This window comes from Hakea prostrata, chromosome 11, assembly GCF_041222555.1.
Source record: "Hakea prostrata isolate BN-2017 chromosome 11, UWA_Hpros_2, whole genome shotgun sequence".
Classification (NCBI taxonomy): domain Eukaryota; kingdom Viridiplantae; phylum Streptophyta; class Magnoliopsida; order Proteales; family Proteaceae; genus Hakea; species Hakea prostrata.
The window spans coordinates 1,299,161-1,322,657 of record NC_142610.1 but is presented as its reverse complement, the minus strand read 5'-3'; the positions used below and the strand labels follow the sequence as shown (position 1 = coordinate 1,322,657).

The 23,497-nt window shown below is 38.9% G+C and overlaps 1 protein-coding gene across 1 annotated transcript; it reads right to left on the bottom strand.

Annotated features, from left to right (window-relative positions):
* Window positions 1-336: 336 nt before the first annotated feature.
* LOC148999517 (BolA-like family protein) lies at window positions 337-22,389 on the bottom strand. Its single transcript, XM_089140699.1, has 3 exons — window positions 21,965-22,389; window positions 20,308-20,375; window positions 337-1,633 (listed from the first exon to the last, which is right to left on the bottom strand). Exons 1-3 carry the CDS (start codon window positions 22,238-22,240, stop codon window positions 1,480-1,482), a joined length of 498 nt encoding a protein of 165 aa, XP_088996825.1. The 5' UTR covers window positions 22,241-22,389; the 3' UTR covers window positions 337-1,479.
* Between the last annotated feature and the right edge of the window lie 1,108 nt (window positions 22,390-23,497).

Sequence of the window (23,497 nt, the reverse complement as noted above, 5' to 3'; positions counted from 1 at the left end):
AAATCAATAAATGTTAATCAAGGAAAAAGAAACTGCATTAAAAGCGTGCCTTAGGTGTTGTTAATAGATTCACTTATGCATAGGCCATTCAATTTTCAAGGCCAATACATGGTGATTGATAAATACCTCGTGCATTTGCACATGGCACTTTTACTAGTGTATGCATAAAAAAAAAACTCCTGATTACCAAAAAAAGTAACAATACTATATAGCAAAGCATACTAATTAAACAATGGTAATTTTTTTATAACAACATACTAAAGAATGGCGAATCCAAACTAAAAGTAAATAACTAAAGGCATGATTAAGAAAACCATAAAATCCTGCTCTCAATAATACATACATAATGTCAGTGGTGGGTTATTAGAGCGGTTAAAAGCCCAGACTCCCATGAGGAGGTCTTGGGTTTGCATCAATCCGGCGACGTTTCATTTCCAGTATTAAAAAAAGCATCGGTACCCAAAAAAAATAATACATACATAAGTATACCCTTGTCTTTACCTTTTTTTAATTTCATCTAAAAATACATACTAATAGAAGAATAAAATTACTCTTAAAAAAATAACATTGTCAAAAAATTTATTGTTTATTCATAAACATTAAACTATTCTATTTAAACCACAAATCTTTTGGGGCAAAAAAATAAAAAAAAATAAATAAAAATCACAAACCAGTAAACTAATCAATCATTTTTCAATTATAAAAAATAAACCCATTATCTTTCAATTGATCAAAGTGGTTTTAACCCACACCACCAAGTAGTAGCTCCGATTTATACCATCCAAAGTAGTGTTTCTTTTTTTCTTCTTTTTTTAACAATTTGTTTTTATTAATCAACTGATATATACGAGTACGCTGCAACTAGTTCAGATTTCTTTTTCATTTCCCCAAAAAATTAACAAATTGAACATTTACGCATTGCAATCTTCGCCAAATGGTTCCAGTGAGTGCTCAATGAATTATAGATTTAATCACATAAGAGTAATTTAATCCAAAAGATGTGTGGCCTGGATAGGTTTGCAGTTAAACAGGTTCCAGTCAGATCTGGTAGTTGGATCTTGCAGCATTTTTCATATTTTGTTGTCTGATCAGGTGCAAAAGTATTGCTAGAGATTTCTGTAATGGCACCTCTTTGTTAGTATGATTCATAATTCCCTACTCTTAGTTGCCTCAATGGGTCAAGTTGGAAGCAACCTGTTGTTTCTTTCTGATGTAGAATGAATATGAGTTCACTAAAAAACCAAACAGCTAGGGCATAAATTAGAGTGAATTCTCAAGAAATGTTGGTCAAAACATTCTATCACCAGAAGGCAACACAATTGAATGGTGAATTGCAAACTGTGTCTAACTTTATAGGTCTGACAATATGAAACCATTCAGGCAAAACAATATATAAATTATGGCAATGACAATCAAGATTAGAGCTTCTCAAACCATAAGCAGGAATAAGACCTCATATGGCAATCTACTTGGATGTGTTTAACTGCTCTCTCTGGCTTCACTTGGGGTTCTGGTAGTCATTAGATCAACAGCATGCACGGTTGTCTGCAGCTCCTCCCATATTGCTTTATAGACCATCCTCTGCCTGCTCACAGCAGATTCTCCCTCAAAGGCTGATGATATAACGTCAATGCTGCAACAAAAACAGAGGAACTCATAAGCAGGGAAGATAGCCCCAAAACAACAAAAGCCAATAAGCTTCTTAACATGAATGCATGCAATTGATGACTATAAAATTAATAAATCTAGAATAGCAACAAGAATTTTCCTTAACCACTAATCATGAAATTATGTATCAATAATCGTGCATGAAGCATGTCACACAGACTAATGATTAATATAACATTAGCGACATGCATGGGAAAGGAAGTTTATATGAGTGACTTGAGCAAACACTCGGTGAGAAAGAGGAACTTTACAACATTATTGACACCGAACCAAGCACAAGGCTTTTATGGCCCCCTGCTTATGGTCAGTGTGTGACATTTCGAAGAAATTTGGGGGTTTGCTGGCTGGCGAAACCAGTGAAACCCCTGAAATCCAGCAAAAGTTCACCAACAGTTTTTTTTTATGAATAAATAATTAAATAAACAGACAAAACCAAACAACAAGAAAGATCCAACAAGAGAAGATCAAAGAGGAAGATGGAATTGGGAGTTGAGTCCCCAGGAAACAACAATGAACCTGTTCCTTGGGGGAATCAACAACCGGGGGATGGGGTATAACAGAAATCCTAGAGGATACATCAAAGAAATAGCATTCCAAATGGAAGCAATAGAGCGGATTACGCTCCCACTAAAGATGGTGGACAGTGGCACCAAAAACAAGCCTACAAATCCGGTCACAAATAGAGGTACCTGATAAGTTACTCAATATCCAAGACCAGTCACGGACAAACCCAAATGAGCGACGAGAGCGGGGTCAAATGCAGTTAAGGGCTTTTCTCCAAAGAGAACTAAAGAAAGGGCAAGAAAAGAACAAATGCTCAATGTCCTCAGTACCATTCCAGCAAAGGATGCAATTGGGGTTCCCAGGGATATGGCGGAAGATGAGAAATGATTGGGTGGGAAGGGCTATGTTTAGGGCTCTCCAGAGTGTAAGAGAGTGACGGGGGATGTGACCTTTGAACCAAACCAAGGGGGGTCAAGGGGGAGTTTGCTAACAGTTTGCAAAGGTTTCGGTTAGATTTCGCCAAAAAACTCAGGAGATTTTGATTTTTCATGTAGAAATACAATGGGTGGATTTTTGAGTTTGTTGGAGGTTGTTAAAGACTCGGGAGAGGGATTTCTACACCTTCTTTTCTGTCTCCAGTGGTTTCCAAATTCCTACGATCGCTAGCAGCTGTTGTGTTCACATCTCCACTTGAGCAAAATGCAAAGATGGAGCCATCACAGAGGATTGAGTAGAGGCAAAGGAGAAGTTTCGCCTGTATTTCGTCAGTTCGGTGAAGTTTTGTGTGTATTTCGCCAGTTCACTGAAAAATCCGCGATTATCCAGCGACATATAGCATATATTGTTTTTGGAAGTATAAAAAAATCACCCCATAGCGAAACAGCCAAAATTCACCAAATTTCAGGCAAATATCGGTGAATTGTTTTACCGTGGCTATGGTGTCTAGAGGAGGATTATTATTATGTGCTCTAGGAGCATTATATTACAAGAAATAGGTTTTTTCTGTCACAAGGGATAAATCCTGGATGACCAAAACTTCCTTATTTTGTGTGAACTTGTTGCACTTGACAGGTCCAGAGCCTCCGCAATCCAGCCTTGAGCGCCAGCTCCAGCCAGCAGCATGTTGGGTCTAGAGGATCCTTGTTGAGGAGAAAGGAAACAAAACCTTTGATAATCAGGCCAGAGCATATCCCACTTTACTGGAATGAAAAGCATTTCACATCTTATTTGTTCAGATGCTGCTGGGGAAAGCCTTCTAAGCGTTTTTTTTTTTACCTCAGGTGTTTAACCCCTCCTTTCACCTAGAAAATACTCTTCAAGGATGAAGTACTTATTAACCATCCAAAGACCAAGACCTTGCCCTTCCAAGCAACGCTTGGAAGGTAGGTCACCACCAACTTTCTAATATTGTAAATTTTTTTATGACAGGATTACTACTTTAGGAAGGCTAATTAGAATTGGATCTTATTATTAGAACAGGAGTCTTATTTTGGGTATACTTCTTAAAATGGTAATATGCTTGTTAAGGAAAGGCAATTAGCCTCGCTGCAGTTCTACAATTTTAATTAGTGTCATAATAGGAAGTTAATAAAAGTCAAACGAGGTCAAACTATTGTGGGACATATGCCGTCTGGTTATCTATAAATTGGCTCGTAATGATCACATTCTGCATTGAAGAGTATGGTTTCTAGGTTAACAGAATGATTCTCTATTAAGTGGTTTGCTGGTCAAAAGTCAAAACCCTGGCCTTGGCCATGGTGAGCATCCTATATTTCTCTTTCTATTTTTAGGCAAAAGGGGCCGCAACCACAATTTAACTCCTCCTCACAGTTTCTCTCAAGTATCCTCATTTAATGATGTGAACACCCCCACTATACGTTTTGAGCTGAAGGTGACTTAGTGAAAGCGTGTTTCAGAATGAACCCCTCCAGAAAGCTGTTAGATTCTGCTTGGAAACATTTTTAGCTCCTCTATCCATTCCGTAGCACGAGATCTGTCACTGGATAAATGATCATATGTGGTGGAGCTATTTTGAGCTTTGTTTGAATTGAAGAATCTCTCCAGACTTCAAATGGCATTTTCTTCACAAATAAAAGACATGAGAACAAATCAAGGGTTCCAATAAGATTTAAAACAGGTAAGAGGTAGCCTGTCAATGTCTCTCACTCCTTTTATCCCGTCTATAGTTTAATTAGGACCCCTTGCCCCTAGGTTTTGCAAGTCTACCTACATCAGGGAGTCGAGCATTCTTACCATAGAAAAGCTAAATCCTTTAAAGGCCAGCATCTTTAAAATTAATTATTACTATATTAACCTATCACTGATAAAGCTTTTTGCTGGTTTTATCTCCCATTTGATTATTTTTAAGATGCATGAATAGATAAACTAGTTTCAAAAATAGTTTACTTGGCTAAGTGTATCAAAGGAAGTGAGAAAATTTTAGCATGGCAGACACAGTGACGATGAAAAACCTAAAAAGAAGCCAATCTTTATAACTTGAAGGGGGCAGAAAGAAATACATTACAAACAAATCAGAATTTGATGGGTCAATCACCATCCAATTCATACAATATTTTGCTGAACTCAATTCAACCAAGTGCCATTGGCTACGCAGGTCCTGTTTCTCGTTCAGCTCAGTATATAAGTCATGTTTGTTTTCACACAAGATTCGTATGTATCCCACCACTTCTATCAATAACCCCAATTTTTTAACTCCTCTAATCAGGATCGTATCTAATGGGGGACAGGATAGAGAAGAAAAAAGGAATAAAGAAGATGGGGGAAGAAGAGGAAATTTGAGAAGATTTAAATTTGAAGGGGAAGGAGAAGAACACTCTAAGGCTATGTTTGTTTGCTGGAATAAAGGTGGGGTAGGAAAATTCTCGAAAAAGAAAATTTTTCCTTTAAATCCTAAAAATGTAGTTTGTTTGGTTGCTTGGGGTGGGAAAGTTAGAAACAAGTTTCCTTAATTTAAGGAAACTAGTTTGGTGAGGTGGCAAGCCAACTTTCCCACCCCAAGTCTTTTCAAACCCCACAAAATGTGTGGAACTTTGTGGAAAAGCAAAAAGTGGGACCCACAATTAATACTTTTCTACAAAATCCCTTCCTTTCCTTCTCCCTCACCCACACAACATGGGGCCCACATGTTTTTTTTTTTTTCCACCCCACCTTTGCAAACAAACGCAGCCTTAAGAAAAAGAAAAAAAGGAGAAGGGGGGGGGAGCTGCAAACATCCAATGCTAAAGCTTCCCTTCATTCCCCCCCCCAAAAAAAAAAGTGTTCTTCTTTAAGGGCCTATTTATAGCTTGGCTAAAGTTTTACAAGAAAAAGAAACTTAGTAGACTGAAAATAATAATTGATACCCTAGTAACTAGTGACAAAAGAATCTTATGGAAATGGAAACTAATTAAAATTAAAAACTACTAGGCTTTACATTTCAGCCACATAAATAACTAAAATAGAAACTATCAAAATCGAAACTAAATTAAGATCCTAAATCTCCCAAGAACAAAATCTTCATGTAATCTAATCTTCGGCCCACAAATCCTCTATGGAACATTCCTGATAGGCTAAATAATGGGCTGTGACACTGTTCACGTGAACAGTGTTTTGGCCTCCTTTTTGGCCATCTGAACTGAATGGGTTGGCCTGGTCCATTGGTGGATTACTTGGTCTTGGTTCCATGCTGGTTGTCCTACATCAGTATCACTTCTTACCATTGCACTCATTAACCTCAAAATGCCCAAGCAACATCAAACAAAGTTTTTCAACTTATCTCTTGGTGAACCCAATCCTAAGTCACCGCACATTTTCTTATATTATCTTTCCGATGTCTTCCGGTGTCTCCTCTCATCTATCTCAAAACCCAATCAGCAGCTAGTTTGGTATAAATAACCAAAACTGGGAGTTCTGATGAATCACACAGTGTGACCACTGACCAGTCAAAAGCTTTTGGAACCCCAGAGAATCTAGCCTGGTTGAAAATTAGTTTCTAGAGATATCCTGACCAGTTTGACAAGGATATTGAAAAGCAATCGCTACAATTCCGAATTCTGTTGGGATGTCTCAGAAGTTGTGTATTTGCTTCCAGTTTGACTGGAGAAACTAACACAGAGTTTCTGAAAGCCAAGCGCAACACGGAGGAAGGGGAAAAAAAGAGAAGGCAACAATATGACAAAGGAGGAAAATATACCTAAGACACCAGTCATATGATCTGCATCTCCGGAATCAATAATCAGGTGAAAGTTAGGCAAAAGACATGCAAGTCTTGGGCGACCAAAGTGGTGACGAGTCTTTATCATTGAATTATCTGAAGCAACCTGAGTACTTAAAATAGAAGCTTTACCAGAACCAGCTCCACTAGCACCACTGGGGCCACAGTTACATGTAAAAGAAGCCAAGGCTGAAGCATCAACTAGGGCGGAATCACAGATTCACAGGGATGCTAATGAGAGATTCATAGAACTAGGAAAAATGAACCTGAGAGCCTGGCTACCTTATCACCACTAAGAACCTGAGGACGAACTGAATTGAACTCTTTCTTGAGTAGTCCCAAAAATCTCATGACAGCAAGCTGTTCTCGCTGAGTTTTCATTAATTCCACATCAGAAGTGACAGGTAGTAGGGAACTTAGCTCCTTGTACATCAATTTGAAGTAACCAATATCATACCTATAAGTGAGAGAAAGGTTGTTCTCTCCTGAATTCAGAACATCGAGATATTCCAATAGCTCCTTGAGAGTTTCAATGCGAGTCACCAAGTCAACAATCTAGTTTTCCATGGAAGTCAGCATCAGTCCCTAGATTCTTGCATCAACAGTATGCAACGTGAATCATCATCAGGTTTAGGGCCTTAGGCTTCAACAAGTGATCCTGTTGATCACGTCCAGTCAAAACGAACTTAGCAATTTTCTTCCATTGTTAAAGTTGGAATCTCCTCTAGCCTACCCTTTTTTCTTTTTTCTTTTTTTCTGTAAATACAATATGTTGACGAGGAGAGAACCTCAGTAACCACATCTTCAAAACTGATCAGGCATTATACACATGCCAAGAAACAAAGTGGAGTTGTAACATAAAACTGGACAATCAACTTTTACATTCCCAAAAATCCTGACATATATCTATTTTTCTATAAAGGCAAGAGAGAAATTGATTCCACAACCTCAATCAAACAAAAATTTGATCTCTTCAGCATTTTCCAAAAAATCAATTCCAAAAATTCCAGAAAATTTACCCAATGAAATACGTCATCCATGTGATATCCAGCATACCACTGATCTAGTTCCTGGCCCTATTCTACATGAAGAGAAAGACATAATAATTGGAAGCACAAAAACACTAAATCTACAGGTGGAAGAGTTTACAACAGAAGTCCAAGAAGCAGGGATCAAAGCAAATAAGATTGAAGATGGGGAGTGCAGTTAAGAATGTCCAAATGGGTCAATTTGGCCTTACAATATATTAGTGAATGGGTGGGTCCTACTGACATTAGGTTTCTTAATTAGGGTTTATTGATGTTATGGGCCTAATTTTGTAAGTCCATAACTGGGGATAATGCTAGCAACAATAGTAGTTAAATTCAGTATTTGAATCAGTGTTTGAGTTAGACTAGGATAATCAATATCAAGATAGATTTCTGTCTTGATTTTATTTACTCTCGGTGAGTCTTTTAGAGTGTATAGGAGTCCCCTTATAACTCAAATTAGAAAATTTTGAAGGTCCACATATATGTTATGCACAGGTTATCAATTAGAGATGATTTGAATAATTAATATGAGTTTTTGATAGAGAGTTTTGGTGCTGTTGAACAGTGCATATGGGATTGCTAGCCCAATTCCGATTTCTTCTCATCTTTCCCAAGAGCTTCTTCTATCGTTCAATCTACTGGTCAAGAACTTCTTCAACAACAGTAAATTGAATTATCTCCAATCCCAATTTTCCTTTTTCTATTCTTCTAATCACCCAAACCCTATTTCCCTCTATTATGAATTTTTGTTTTCCCCAAAAAATCAAAAACATTTATCTAAATTCTATCCAATCTAACCATTAGAACCTTGACAAATTCAAACCATATACACCTTATACCTACCACCCCTTACTTGATACAGTTTACAGACCCATCCAACCACTCCTATCTATGTTCTTGTGTACCACAATCAACTACCTTAAAATCCTAAAACCCTAAAACCTAACTTTTTGAATTGAGATCCTAGAAGGCTGACCTGTAGTTGATCATCTATCAATCTAGGATTACATCAACAGGACAACAACCATTCAACGAAGACATGGCCACAACAATAGTACCAACTAAAGTTATAATAAAGGAAGAACCAAAGAGCATGACTGCTATTTTAGACATAAGCATCTAGAATTTGTCATGCTGCCATGCTTCTTTAAAGAGAGAGCTCCTAGGGTTGAAGACTTCATTCCTAGTATTTCCATGCTATTAAATTTCTGCCTAGGAATGGTCACAGCTGCTACACACATGGTGCTCCCCTAGTCCCCTGACATTACTCTCAAATTTGAGGATGAATTATTGCAAGATGGGGAGAATCGATGCAGACCCAACACCGAAAATGCTTTCTTTTGTTAGGGTTTTGGTTGGGCCTTCAATGAATGGACACCCCCCCCCCCCCCCCGTCACACTTGGCTAACTTAATAGAGCTAAAACATGGGAACATGAGTTGAGCACAAAATTTCCCATTGTAGGCTCATTTTTATGTCTTTTAGTCAGGTCAATTAAAACCATGGTTAAATTCTAGTTTAACTAAGGTTAGAAGTTGGTCCAATCTCAGTTATAGGCAGAATAATCAATTCCTTAAATATTTTGTCCGCTTATTAGCTTTAAAGCCTCCACAATTTAGAGGTGTTCTCAAATGTCCAAGTTCTATTTCTAATAGGAGTCATTAGTCTAAGTATTCATTTTAATGAGGAATCTAAATGTAAGGCTGTTTACTCAGCTAAACATACCCCACAGCAAGGTATGTACTAGATTGGTTTTTTGGTGAGTAATATCTACTGGGATCCTTCACGAGTAACATCTAAGGTGGTTTCTATCAGGTTCTTAGAAAGTAACATCCAAGATCCAGTTATGGTTGAAGGTTCAGCCATGATTGATCACTTCTCTTCAACACCTAACACCCAAGCACCCTTCTCAGCCCTATTTATTATTTTCTTGAATTTTTAGGCTTCCCAAGAAACCCAAATTTCAAAGTCAGACCCACACCAACCTGATTATCAGATTTTCCCCCAAACTCCATACGTCATCCCACCTTCAAACCAACTTACCATCGCTACTGATCATAGTTCAAAATTTCATCTAGTCTCAATGTCTCGACCAAAATTTCGGCCAAACATGGTACACCATCGTACCATATTTCGGAATGCTTTGGTGGGTTTTAAGTGGTTTTTGGGTCTAATTTTTTGCGTAAAGCATAATACGAGGCCACTAAACATGGCAATGTTATTTTTGACTAAAATGTAACATGAATCGGTCTTCTTGATCTGCAAACGCCTGGCTGTATAGGTCACATGTGTTCACAAATCTAAACATGGATATACAATAAAACATTCAAACTTTCATTACAATGCAAGAAAAAATATTGAATGGTCAAATTTCAATCACAATTTACAGTTACAACCCCTTGAAATTCTTGAAAATTGAAATTCAGTCAACAAACTCAATTTTGTTTCAGACCATGTTTCGTCTCGGTAGGCTCGAGACGACTGAAATTTCATGAAACTTTGCCAAATTTCGCAAAAATTAGTACATTGATCCGCATCACCTTAACCTAAAAAACAGCAAGTTCTTGAATTTTCAGATTCCCTAAAACCTCAAAAAAAAAGAACCTAGGACTACCTCAACCCACCCATTGAAACATCACCAATGTTTAGGGATCATCCACCAACATTTACCCAAAGATTCATCTCATCCAACCATAGGATCTCTAGATGTAGCCCACCTTACACCTCTATGACAACTTTTTCATTGAGGTCTATTTGGTCACTTACTCGACCCACAACCACTTTAATCCTTCAATACCACAACATGCAAATCTCAAGTCAAACAAATAACCTAGAACACCATTTAAGAGAACATCACTTTCAACCACAATGCCCTAACCTAACTCCTAGTGGGTCTATCTTTTGACCAGTAGAGTTGGTTTTGTTCAAGATCTTTGAAGAACAGGCTCCTAGTTGATCATCTATCCAGGACTACATCACCTATTATAAAATCACTACTTCCTATAAGCGATTGGTGGTCATTTGGTTTATGCGGTAAAGGCTAACCTGATGGTTCCTTGGCATGATTAAAAGCTCAACTTGAGGTGAAGAGTTATGCCCAAGTTTATGTATAGACTACTTAGAGACTGTTGTCCTCTAGCTATGCATGCTTCTGTTCATGTTTTGGTTTCACTAGTCGCTACTCATCATTGACCTTCAGATCAGTAGGTTCCTAAGAATGTTATTCTGCACAGGGATCTCAATGAGGAAGTTTATATGAAGCAACTCAAAGGTTTATTCCTCACTGGGAATCCAGCATGCCATGTAAGTTCAAGAAGTCTTTGTATGGGCTGAAATAGTTCCTATGGACGTAAGTTTTGCCGGTTCACTTGGGTTACATAAGAGTTTGTTGCTGACAAGGTGTGGTCACAAACAATCATTCCATATCTTTTCAACATTCTAATACAGTGAGAATATTTATTGTTTATGTAGATGATGTCATCATTTCAGGAGTTGATGCTTCAGGTATTGAGTTGAAGAGGCATTTGCAGCAAAATTTTCAAACCAAGATTTGGGGGAATGTTTAAATATTTTTCTGGCGTGGAAGTGGCTTAGTCGGCTTTATCAAGGAAAGGAATTTTGGTGTAAACGCTACTTAAAGGAATATCAAATAGGTTCCTAAGAATGTTATTCTGCACAGGGATCTCAATGAGGAAGTTTATACGAAGCAACTCAAAGGTTTATTCCTCATTGGGAATCCAGCATGCCATGTAAGTTCAAGAAGTCTTTGTATGGGCTGAAATAGTTCCCATGGACGTAAGTTTTGCCAGTTCACTTGGGTTACATAAGAGTTTGTTGCTGACAAGGTGTGGTCACAAACAATCATTCCATATCTTTTCAACATTCTAATACAGTGAGAATATTTATTGTTTATGTAGATGATGTCATCATTTCAGGAGTTGATGCTTCAGATATTGAATTGAAGAGGCATTTGCAGCAAAAATTTCAAACCAAGATTTGGGGGAATGTTTAAATATTTTTCTGGCGTGGAAGTGGCTTAGTCGGCTTTATCAAGGAAAGGAATTTTGATGTAAACTGTTTCCAGGAGTTGCATGGGTTCGAGGGTTACTTGCCCAAACCCTACAGCCCTAATTGGTTCAGCAGCATTTTGCTCATTTTTGCAATTTCATGGGGTCCTAGATTAGGGTCCAGTGGGTCCATTTAATTGTCAGGACCGTAGATCTATTTTTATTTTGTCATTATTTTTTGATTTATTGAAGAGTCCTTGCCTAGGTGTGAATCCTAGTTTGTGTTGGAATCCTCTAGTGGTAAGTCATTCTACTTTTTGTTAAAACTCCATATCTACTCTTAGAACCCAAATTGGATCCGTTCAGAGTAAGATACGATAGAGTCCTTGTTTATGTGAGAGTAATTAGTTAAGTCAGTCTGACAGTTAGAATTACAGTGTTAATTTGAAGTCTAGTGGGTTTCCTAGACTAAGTCTTATTTTGTTTCTTTTAGAGGCTATAAATAAAGCCTCCAACCTCTGTAGTAATTGACAAGTTGAATTTGAAAAGAAAAAAAAATGTCGAGATTGAGTTGGAGGTAATAGAAGTCATGGGCTTCCTTGGGAGGCCTGCGGCTGCCATTTGAGAGTGATTCCAGCAAGTTTTCTTCAAGTACAGCAATGTTTCTTCAATTCCAACAGCAGCAAACCATCTCCAAGTAAGTGACCAGCAACACCATTCCCTTCCTGACCCTCTCCCTCTTTTCCTAACCCATCTGCAAGCTCCTGCACCCCCTCCTAAACCCTCCGGCAGCAGCAGCTCTCTCCCCATCAAAACTCTTAGATCCCCAACCCTCTTATCTGCCTTCCACTAGTAGTTGGATCGCACCCTCCCCTTACCCTACTCATACCCTTAGATCCTCCATTAAACCTTCCACCATTAGGGGTTAGATTATCTGCAATTCATCTTCAACCTCTAGAAACCCTCATAGTTGTTAAGGCGTCATGTACGGGTGCCCTCCGGGGTCATAAGGCTACCATTGCCTTATTTTTAGGTCATAAGGCAGTCGCCTCAATGACTGAGGCGTTGCCTAGGGTGCCTCGGACCTCAAGGCGACCGGCTTTTTTATTTTTTTTATTATTTTTTTAAAACCAAATCAATGACGCCAAATTGAAGGCAGAGAATCACTTGGCAATTAGAACCTAATGATCCATAATTAGTAAACTATTCCAGTTTAAAAAATAGCATGTTGAAGCCTAATGATCTCTACCTAGGACCTTGTTTGTTGAAAAACCAATTTTCTTCACTACTGTTTCGTCTTTTTCAGAATAGAAGGTTCATTTGCTACCCCAAAAAAAATATGATAGAAGCTTCATTATCATCAAGACAGATGAATGCATCAATACATGCCATATAGGATGACTAGAATATGATCTTTTTCTTTTCCATAATATATTTATATATGTTCATTTACAATCACAGCCAAAATTTCATTTAAAATGCATCGAAACACCTTGACCACCCCAAAAGCGCCTCGGAGGGCCCCTCGCCAACTCATCACCTCAACTAGCCTAAACCACCTCGCATCGCCGTGACAACTATGGAAACCCTAAACCCTAGTCCTACTAGAAACCTTATAACTCCCTAATTCCTCGACCTAACTTCAAACCCTTTTAGGACTGCCATCTCCCACTCCTATTCTACCTGTCCCCAACCCTAGTTGACTTTCCTAAGAGTCCTAACCCAAGTAAGATACTTCAAATCAAACCCAAACCAATTAGGACTGACCTGAAATTGTAAAACCTCAAACAACAGCACCCATCCCAGCCCAACCGAAAGCCTATTATCTTATCCCAAAGCCCAAAACTAATAATATCCTAACCTGAAAATACCTGACAGCAGTAACTGAACCCTATTGACCCTCAAACTTAGCCCTAAAACCCTTAAAACCAACCCCAGACCTAATTCTCAATCTAAAACCTAAGTTACAGCAAGGTTGAAGTGTCAAAAATTTAAAGCCCTATAACCCTAAGCCTGGTCCAACTCCTATAGGCCTATAGTTACCCTTTGCAAACCCTATTTCCTTCAAGAATTCTTCAAATTAAGACACCTACAGCCCTAGAAGACTGCTAGTTCCCTGAGAGAGGATCCTGGAGTGAGCCCAATTATAGGGCACATTTTCAACCACCAAAATCCTAGAACTTGATTCACATCAAATTTTGCTTTCACAGGGAAAATATTGTCATTAATCTTCTTTCAAGGATAGAAATGCTAGGCCCTTAACCTCCAGATACTCCCACAAATCCCAAATTGAACCTCACAGCTGGTGATGATAATGTTTTAGATGATCCTAAGAAGTACCAGAGACTAGTTGAAATTTTGAATTACGTAACTGTGACTAGGCTTGACACAGCCTGTCCTGTTATTGTTGTGCAACAGCTTTTGTCTACTGGAATGTCTCCCTAGGAGGTCGTAATGTGGATCTTCCATTACCTCAAGAAGGCTCCTAGAAGTGGTATTTTAGGTGACACAAAGGCGCTAGGCCTTCAGGCAGCTAGTCAACTTGGGTGCCTTGTTCAGGTTGTTGGTGCCGTGTTGGTTTCAAACAATCTCAGAGCCTTTGTTTGCTTAAGTGTCATGACTCATGACAACTATGTCCTACATGATGATAATGGCCATAGGTGAAATCGAGGGGTTTTAGATGATGATTGGACTGGATCTCCAGTTGACAATAGATCAACTACAGGTTATTGCACATGTGGAGGTTGTCCTAGAAGATCAAGAAACAAATAGTTGTCACTCGATCCAATGCAGAGTTTGAGTGCTGGGTCATGGCACAGGTTACTTGTGAACTAATGAAGGTGAAACAGTTGGCTAAGCTTAGATTTTTCAGATGATTCTCTTATGCAATTGTGATGTGATAATCAATCCTGACCTTATTGCTTGCATCATGTGTGCATAAGAGAATGAAACACAACGGAATAGACTATTATTTTGTTCGAGAAAAGCTACAACAAGGCTGCTTTCTCCTTGACATGTTCAAACAAGGGAGCAACTTGTATATGTATTTATAGTGTCTTTCAGGCATGCAAGAGTGGGTAATATTTGAACCAAGCTGGGCATCATTAACATTTATGATCCAACCTGGGAGGACAAGATTGGTCTCAAATATTAGTGACACTAATATGGTAATACCGATATGCTTTAGTTAGGGTAGCTTTGGTATTCTGTTTTTAGTTTCTCTGTGTCTTATTTTCCTATTACTCACCCACTAGTTATATATATGAATGCAGTGGGAGATCTAGAGTTAAGTTGCAACTCCAAAAATCGCACAAGCTATATTGTCTCTCCGTTTTCGGTCTGTCTTCTTCTCCTAGTTAGCACAACGACAAAAAGGCTGGTATCTGCTTCTTCTAACCATGGGGGGTACAGATCGGAATGTCACAGCCCGTTCCATCATAGACCCACGGGTCTAGTTTGGGAGGGCCACACATTGGCCTAGTCCAAATGAGGTTACTAATGAGCCAAGCCTAGCCCACATTCTACAAGAAGAGAAGTCTACAAGAATTCAAGTCGTTGTAAATATCTAGTCTCTAGAACTCTCCCGCAAAATATCCAGAACCTAGAAGGTTTTCCGCCGTTGAATGGAGAACACATTTAAATATCCTAACCATTCATTAATCATTGTGCACCAGTGTAACTATTAATAGGAGTAGGTCTCATTGTGTAGAGACCATCAAGCAATTTAGGTTGTAAGCTTAAAAGAGTTCTCAAGCAATACAAGTCACTCTTTCTCTCAAGTTCTCTTCCATTTCTCTCCTACTCACTCTCTAGTTGAGTTAAAGGCTGACTTGGTACAATTTGGTGCTAAGCGCCGGGGCGGTTATCTTAGTCGAGTACCAAGGCCATGACAGGAAGCTCTCATGCAGTAGTTCAAACATGGAATAGGATCAAATTGATCCTTCCCATTTCCGAACTGAATCTAATCGGAATTGACTGGAATTAGCCTTCTTATTGACTCAATGATTTGAGGGTTGTTGGAACTAATCAGCCATGTTGAATCAATCAGCATGGCTGATTCGAGTCTTATTCACTAGTCAGATTACTGATTATTGAAACCATGCTAGTCTCACACTTTGATGAGAATGAGAACAGAGAACTACAGAACCCCAACCCTGTACTCCAACTAAGTCTGAATATGACAAAGGATATGGAGCCCTAAATAATTTTAACCCAACCCTGTTCCCTGCTGTTACTCTTATTACTTTCCAGATTGCATGTAATGTTATTTCTTGGTTTTCTCCTTGCTTCAAGCCTACTGACACGGCCCAACTTGTCATGAGCCCAATGGTGCTATACTAATGGGCCACACATGACCTAGCCCAACTTAGAAAGGATACTAATGGGCTACACTTAGCCCACATTCTAGAAAGGAGGGAGATTCTAGAGGAATCTACACCTAGAAAATATCTTGTCTCTAGAAATGTCCCTAGAAATATTTAGATCCACTAGAATGTTCCTAACCGTTAGATTGTAGACACTTGTAGATAATCTAACCGTTCATTGTATCCTACCTCACCTATAAATAGGGGAGGGATTCATTTGTACAAAGCATCAACAAAGTAAGCAATACAAGTTCTCTCAAGGTTCTCTTTGAAGCTACAAGCTTTCTTCTACTCTCTCTAGTTTGGTTTTAGACTGACTTAGTGCAAGCAAGTGTTAAGTGCCGGCGCGGTAAGCTTAATCAAGAACTAAGGCCGTGACACCATCCTCTTCCCAAAACCGCCTTGTCTTACCTTCCTTGGCTAGGGTGAGCAAGTTCTTAGCCATTGGGTCGTGCTCGTATCCATCCTTAATAAGGCTCAACAATTCTCCTTCCGATTGGCTAAGAGATGCCAACTCTGCTTTTCGACTTAGCGCATTGGCCACCTCGTTTGATTTCCCGGGTTTATACTCGAAGGCGAAGTCAAATTCTGCTAGGAAATCTTGCCACCTAACTTGCTTCGGACTCTATCAAGGACTCCGCTGCCGCTATAGCCATCGCAAGATCTTGCACACCTCGATGTTGTAGCTCTTACGAGGCCCAATTTTGGAGCCCATCCATGAAGTCAAAGAGAAGTTCCTCTTCGGTCATACTCGGGACCTCCAACATGAGTGTCGAGAACTCCTTCACGTAGTCCCGAATCGACCCCGTGTGCTTTAGCCTCTTGACGTTCTTTCGGGCCAAGAATGCAACATTCTCCAGGTAAAATTGCTTCTTAAGCTCCTTCTTGAAGTCTTCCCATGTGTCTATGGTGCACGTACCTCTTTGCATGTCGTTGTACCTTCGTCTCCACCATAGAGCTACGATCTTAGTGAGGTAGAGTTGCACGGTCTTGATCTTGGTAGATTCGTCCTCCATCGACGTAGCCTCGAAATACTGCTCCATGTGCCATGGGAAGTTGTCAACCTCCTGAGCATCTCTTGTTCCCTTGAATGCTTTGGGCTTTGGCACCTCCACCCTTGGTGCTTCACGCCACCCATTCCCACCAGTCATGGTTCTCTTGCACGTTGCTACCTCTCTACTCAATTCGTGCACACGAGTTTCCACCACGGCGATCCTTTCCACCACTTGGGTTTGAAGGGCCTCAAATTGTTGTTTGTTGTATGTGCTCCATGGTGTTGAGAGCACCCAATTGGAACTCCTTAAGCTTGTCCATTCGGCCATTGAGCTCCTCGGTCCTTTGCTCCCCAACGTCGAGGCGTTTCCTTGCCTCGGCCATCGCAAACTCTACTCGTGTTAGACGTGGCTCCATAGTAGCACCAACTTCAACGGACTTCTCCTTGCCCTTGCGCCTATCCTTGGTGGTGTGGGTCTCCCTCCCACTGATTAGCTCACCTTGTGCACCATCGATCATCTCGGACTCATTCGACATCCTGTCTTCTCACACGCTTGCCACGATTAACCGAAACTCTAATACCACAAATGTCACGGCCTTAGTTCTTGACTAAGCCAACCGCGCCAGCATTTAGCACTTGCTTGCACTAAGTCAGCCTAAAACCAAACTAAAGAGAGTAAAAGAAAGCTTGGAGCTTCAAAGAGAACCTTGAGAGAATTTGTATTGCTTACTTGGTTGATGCTTTGTACAAATCCCTCCCCTATTTATAGGTGAGGTAGGATACAATGAACGGTTAGATTATCTACAAGTGTCTACAATCTAACGATTAGGAACATTCTAGTGGATCTAGATATTTCTATGGACATTTCTAGAGACAAGATATTTTCTAGGTGTAGATTCCTCTAGAATCTCCCTCCTTTCTAGAATGTGGGCTAAGTGTAACCCATTAGTATCCTTTCTAAGTTGGGTTAGGCCATGTGTGGCCCATTAGTATAGCACCATTGGGCTCATGACAAATTGGGCCATGTCACTACGCTCATCTTCATTAGCGGAATCATGTTTGGCATCTTCTTCGAATATATTTCCTAATCCACTAATCCTGAAAAAACCTCATTTTAAAACCTTCTTCAACTAAAGTAGCAATTTGTAAGTGCAACTCCTTCCATCAAATTTTGCAATTTCATGGGCATTGATCTCTTGTCACCCACCCAGAAACTCATCGGAATTAACTCATTCACAAGTTCAATTCCTTCGCCTATTCCACCCTAGCACATTTTCATCTTCTGAACCCATCATCTCCCGCATCCTGCTCCCTAAACCCAACCATGTTTTCCTGGGAAAACTAACTAGTTGCTAATTCAGCCTCCACACCTCCTACGGTCCTACCTAGATCTGGTTCATGATTGAAAATTATTTGAAAGGTGGAAAACAAAAGAGATACTTTCCCCTTTTCAAAAACTGCCTTACACAACCCTCATTGCATATTGTATTGCTTCTCCAAAATCCAAATGGAAAGCAAGAGATACAGAGACTAGAACTGGATGAAAAGCTGGGAAATCAACCTGCCATGTAGTTCTTCAAGGCCTCTGTCATGCTTTTCCCATTCTGATCCCTCAATAACACACACAACTCAATGAAATTCGATCTTGAAACCATGATTCAATGAAGAGACAACTTTCCAAGAACCAAGCGGACTTTGGCATTGTCATATCCTTCTTCGCTCCTGGCATCTCTGGGTTCTTGTCCGCCCTCTGCAACACATTATTAAGGCAGACGATGGGAGAGGTTAAAATTAATGTAGCCTAGATTGAATAGGATCAACTAGGGGCCAATCCTTCCAAGATCTCAACCAAAACCAAGTTGAATTTGGGAATTAGAAGCGCCCCAAAGGAATAGGACTGAAGGATAAAAGGGTATTTCATAAAATCAGCTGGGCATATTGCAACCTGATTCGGACGTTTTTGTTAGGAAGATAAGGGTATGACATGGTCCAAAGGGATGAAGATCAGATGATTGGAATGGGCTGGGCAAGTTCTCTGCGGAAAAAAACACCTTGTATGTGTTCTTCTAGAAGATACTTGCAGGTTTTCTAAAAAGCAGCTTGTTTTAACATGAAAATTGGGGTTTATGGAGATTAGATGGGGCAGCAAGGAGAATTAAAGTAGGTTATGATACATGGGTGCAACACCAACAGCTCAGTTGTCTGGATTTAAAACTCCAAAATACACTCTCTAATAGATAAGGAAAGTAGCAGGTAAGCTTGCATTCAGCAATTTCAATATTCAAAATCGTGTTCAAATAATAGGCCCTATTAAATTTTACATCAAGACTCAAAGATAGACTCCAACTCTAAAGAGAAAAAGGCCAAACCTATCCTTAACCTATTAGGCAATTCAAACCAACTAGCAAACTATAACAGACTCAAAATAAGTCCTAATTACATTCTATTAACTAGTCATTTACTAGTCAGATGCCAACACAAATCGACCCACATAGAACATGACAAATTACTAGAATGCAGTTAAGGCTTAAGTTGTTCAACTTAAGTCAGCATGTGAGTAGCACATGACTATTAGTAGAATGTAATAAGGATCTATATGGTACATATTAAGTTAGCAAGTGAAAGCACAATACTTATTAGTAGAATGCAATCAGGACTTATTTATGGTTCAATTGATCTATACGAAAACAACTTAAAATAAAGTAAATAAGCTGTTTTCATACTCAACCTAATTACCCATAGTTTAGGTCCAATTAGTTGGCCAACTACAAGTAGCGGAGCTTTGCACGATGGTCAGTAGACCATAGTTGTAGCCCCGAGGTCAAGACATCAAAACAGCCTCTTAGCGAAAATTGCTGGGGGTAAGACTGCAAAGAAAAATTGCCCCCCCCCCCCCCCCAAAAAAAAAAAGCCCCAAAAAAGTGAAATTGTTAAGAAAATGGTATTGCAATTCTAAGGAAAGAAAAGGTGAGAATACAAGAGAAGAATATCAACAGGACACACCTGATATAGAGAACAGAGGATTAAGAGAAGCAAAAGAGGAAGATGATCAACCAAGCCAGAAGTCATCAATCACATCTCCTCAAAAGCAATCCGAAAAGAAACACACACACACACAAATTACATTCATCCCACGTCTCAGTTACTGATTACATACTAAAAGAAAATAAAGAATAGCTCCTAGATGCTTTCTAGAACTAAAACTGAAATTAGACCTGGAACTTGATTCAAACTCTAGTTCTACGAGCATATATAAGCTACCATAATAAAATCAAATTTTAAATCAATTTCATATTTTTTTTTTAAATCTCTACTTAACTCTATGTATAACTAAGTCACCTCCGCCATGCAAGTTAGTTTGTTATCTGGGTCTGAAAAATGTAGAATATGCATCAAGCGAATACATATTCAGTCCCATTAAAAGGAATTTCCTTTGGAAACTAGGAAAGAAACCACAAGAAGATGAAGTAGTATAGTTTTATCATCCAATCTTAAACCATATACAACTCCATAATATATATGCGCACCTAACATGCCGACCATCTCCATAAGCATCCTTGACGGTGACTGCATCGGCTTTTAGTTGCTCCTTGATCTGTTGACATGTTTAGTAATGATTTAAATGTTTCTATCAACCACATAGGGGTAGATCAAACGAAAGCAAATCAATAAAGCTACACCTCAAAACATAGCATTACAAAGAAATTTAAATATGATAATCAGCTTTAGCAACTGAAGGCAACAGATCATCCTCTGGATGATTAAACATAAAGACCCAAAATCATCAAATTACAATAGCAAGTTGCACCCTGTGATGTTTCTTTTCTTTGTCTGTAACCACAAGATCCATGGGATAAATACACACCTGCAATCCTCCAAAAGTGTATACATACGCTGCACGACAGCACCATAATAATATCATCCTAAGATCACACAATCAAAAGCGGACTTGCATAACTTCTAAGTTTGGCACAGTTTTCAATTAAATATGCTTGCACAGATATCAAATGAATTGGATTATGGAGGCTCCATCTGCTTACAACTGAAGGGAAATTAAAGGAACTGAAATCAATTTTGAAAAGAAAACAGAAAATATTATTAAAGAGGATGTCACTGCGGGAGTTAGAACATAGTGGAGATGCAGACATACACAGCCACGCATTTCATTGTGGCTGAACGTCCCTAGTTAACCCGTGGGGTGCGTATGCCTATTTATGTATGGTTTGATTTATTTGTTGCATTTTTATTTTAGATGATGTCAAATTCTTATGACTTTCAAACAATCGTACCTGAGGTTCTTTACACAATATTTATATTGACAAACTCCTCCTCCATCACATTCTTGGTGGGTAAAACTCGATACATGAATCTTTCAACATTTATCACTTCATTCTTTAAATCGTTATCCTTTATTATGCCCACCCCACTTCTAATATTTTTTCCCATGAACCAAAGTGGCAAGAAAACATTGCTCTAGCATGCTTCTATATTGAAGTATCATATGTTGATCTCATGTTTCCATATGCAGGGGAAGATCCTTCCTGAGAAAGGAGGTAAAAGAATCTAACTAGTTTAAAGTCATCCAACTCCTCAGTTTTTTACACTACCATCTAGAATCTCAACTACAGGCTATATTAATCCTTCTTCTCCTCATAACAACTATCAATGCTAGGCTTCCTGTTTTAAAGATCCAAGGTTCCAATAAGCTGATCTAATCCTATGCTTTTGGACTAGCTCCTTTACCCGCATGAATCACAGTGAGAGAACCCTTGCCTATTCGTTGCCTCTACACTGCTGCAGTGGCACATCAATCAGAGGAGGCACCCTAGGTAACCCTAAACTATTTTTCACAACACCCAGGTCATAGTGTAACACGTCAGTTATTCTTCAGACTTCAGAGAAATGTTACAAAATACGGTAACTAGATAAACCAAATAAATGCCTTCACTCTCACAATACATGGTAATGAGAAAAACAAATAGATTCCTTTACTCTATCACATACAGTAGTTCCTTGGGTTAGGAAACCAAATCTAACAATCATATCCATGTTCCGAGGAAAATCTGAAAGGCAGACAATTTCTGAAACCGATTCAAGTGCAAATTCATATGATCCACGATAGATTCAAGTGGGCAAGCAATTCAATTGACGTAATACAGTAAGGTTTTAAGTTCGGAGACAAACCTTCTTCTCCATGGACTGCATCATGGGGGAGTCGATTGAGCCAGAATCATTAACCTGTGTACCTCGAACGCAAAAGTTACGTCTCTTGATTGCTGGAAATCTGCTCCCATCCATGGACACACCACGACTTTCGAGTTTCTTACAGGATACGCCTTGAAGACATCGGAACGCATTTGAATAAACAAAGTGTCTGACTTGAAAACATGGGCGAGCCCGAGAGAGCAGCGGGGCACGGAAGGTAGATACTACGTAAGGCAGAAGCAGAGTTTTAGCCATGTTTTGGAGTTCTAAATTCCCTGCTGCCAGTTTCTCTTTCGGCTTTGACGACGCAATACGATTGCAGCTATCGTAAGTTGCAGAGCCACTTACCTGTTGCTCATCTTCGCTTACGAGGTATTCGTTTTACACATCACCAGCTGCTGTGACATTACCTTGTGCCACGAGATCCATTTCTAAATGCATTTGGCTTGTGTTAGGGCTTGTTTGGTTACTTGATCTGTAGATTGTGAAATCACTTCAAATCGCTGGAGTCATGGTTATAAAATTAACTATTTGGTTAGCTTGTCTATGGAATAAAATTTGTAGATTTATCGTGAAAAAATATTTATTGAGTTATGGTTCAAATGTTTAACACTTTTATAATAGGGGTGAAATCTAGATTTCACCACATACCCATTAATCTACATATTCAAATTCACATTTTTAGTGTAAAAAAGTGAATCTTTAGATTTCATGAATCCAAAGATTCACACAATCAAACGGATAAAAATCTCCCATTTGTGAATCCAGATATTTCAAATCTTTTAATTCAAACAGGCCCTTATATTTTTGTGTAAATTGCATTGGCACCCTAAAATAGAGGCCTTAAAACAGTGACAGTGATACCCCCATTTTATATTTAAAAAAAATTAAAGACCTCAAATTTTTTTATTTTTTTTTGGGTATATTTGTCTAATTTTTCACTAAAAATTGTTCATACACGGTTTATTATAGGAAATTGAAATAATATAAATAGTAATTTAATTGTTTTCAATGATAAATTGACAAATACATCTAATGAAAATCCAATTTTAGGGTCCTTGTGTTTTTTAAACGTAAAGTAGGGCGTCGGTACTTTAAGGCCTCCATTTTGAGGTGCCGGTGCAATTTGCTCTAAATTTTTTATATGGATCCTATGAATATTCATAAGCGTCTAGGGTTGGCCACGGATGTCCAAATCCCAACTCAAGGTGCACGACCAAGGAAAAGCCTTTTTCCAATGCTTAAGGTCTGTTTGGTTACATGAATCTAGGGATTTTAAATGAAATGAGTTTCAAATCTATGGATTCATGGTTCGAAAAATTATCTGTTTGGTTAGGCCTCAAATCTATCGAAGTTCATAGAGTTCCATTGGATTACTTTGCATGAATCTGCAAGTTTCATCAATTTTATATTTATAGTGGAATCTACATATTTCACCCAACCAATAATGGCTTGATTTACGTTTTTAGGCAAAAAAGTGAAATTCCTAAATTTCATGAATCCAATAATATC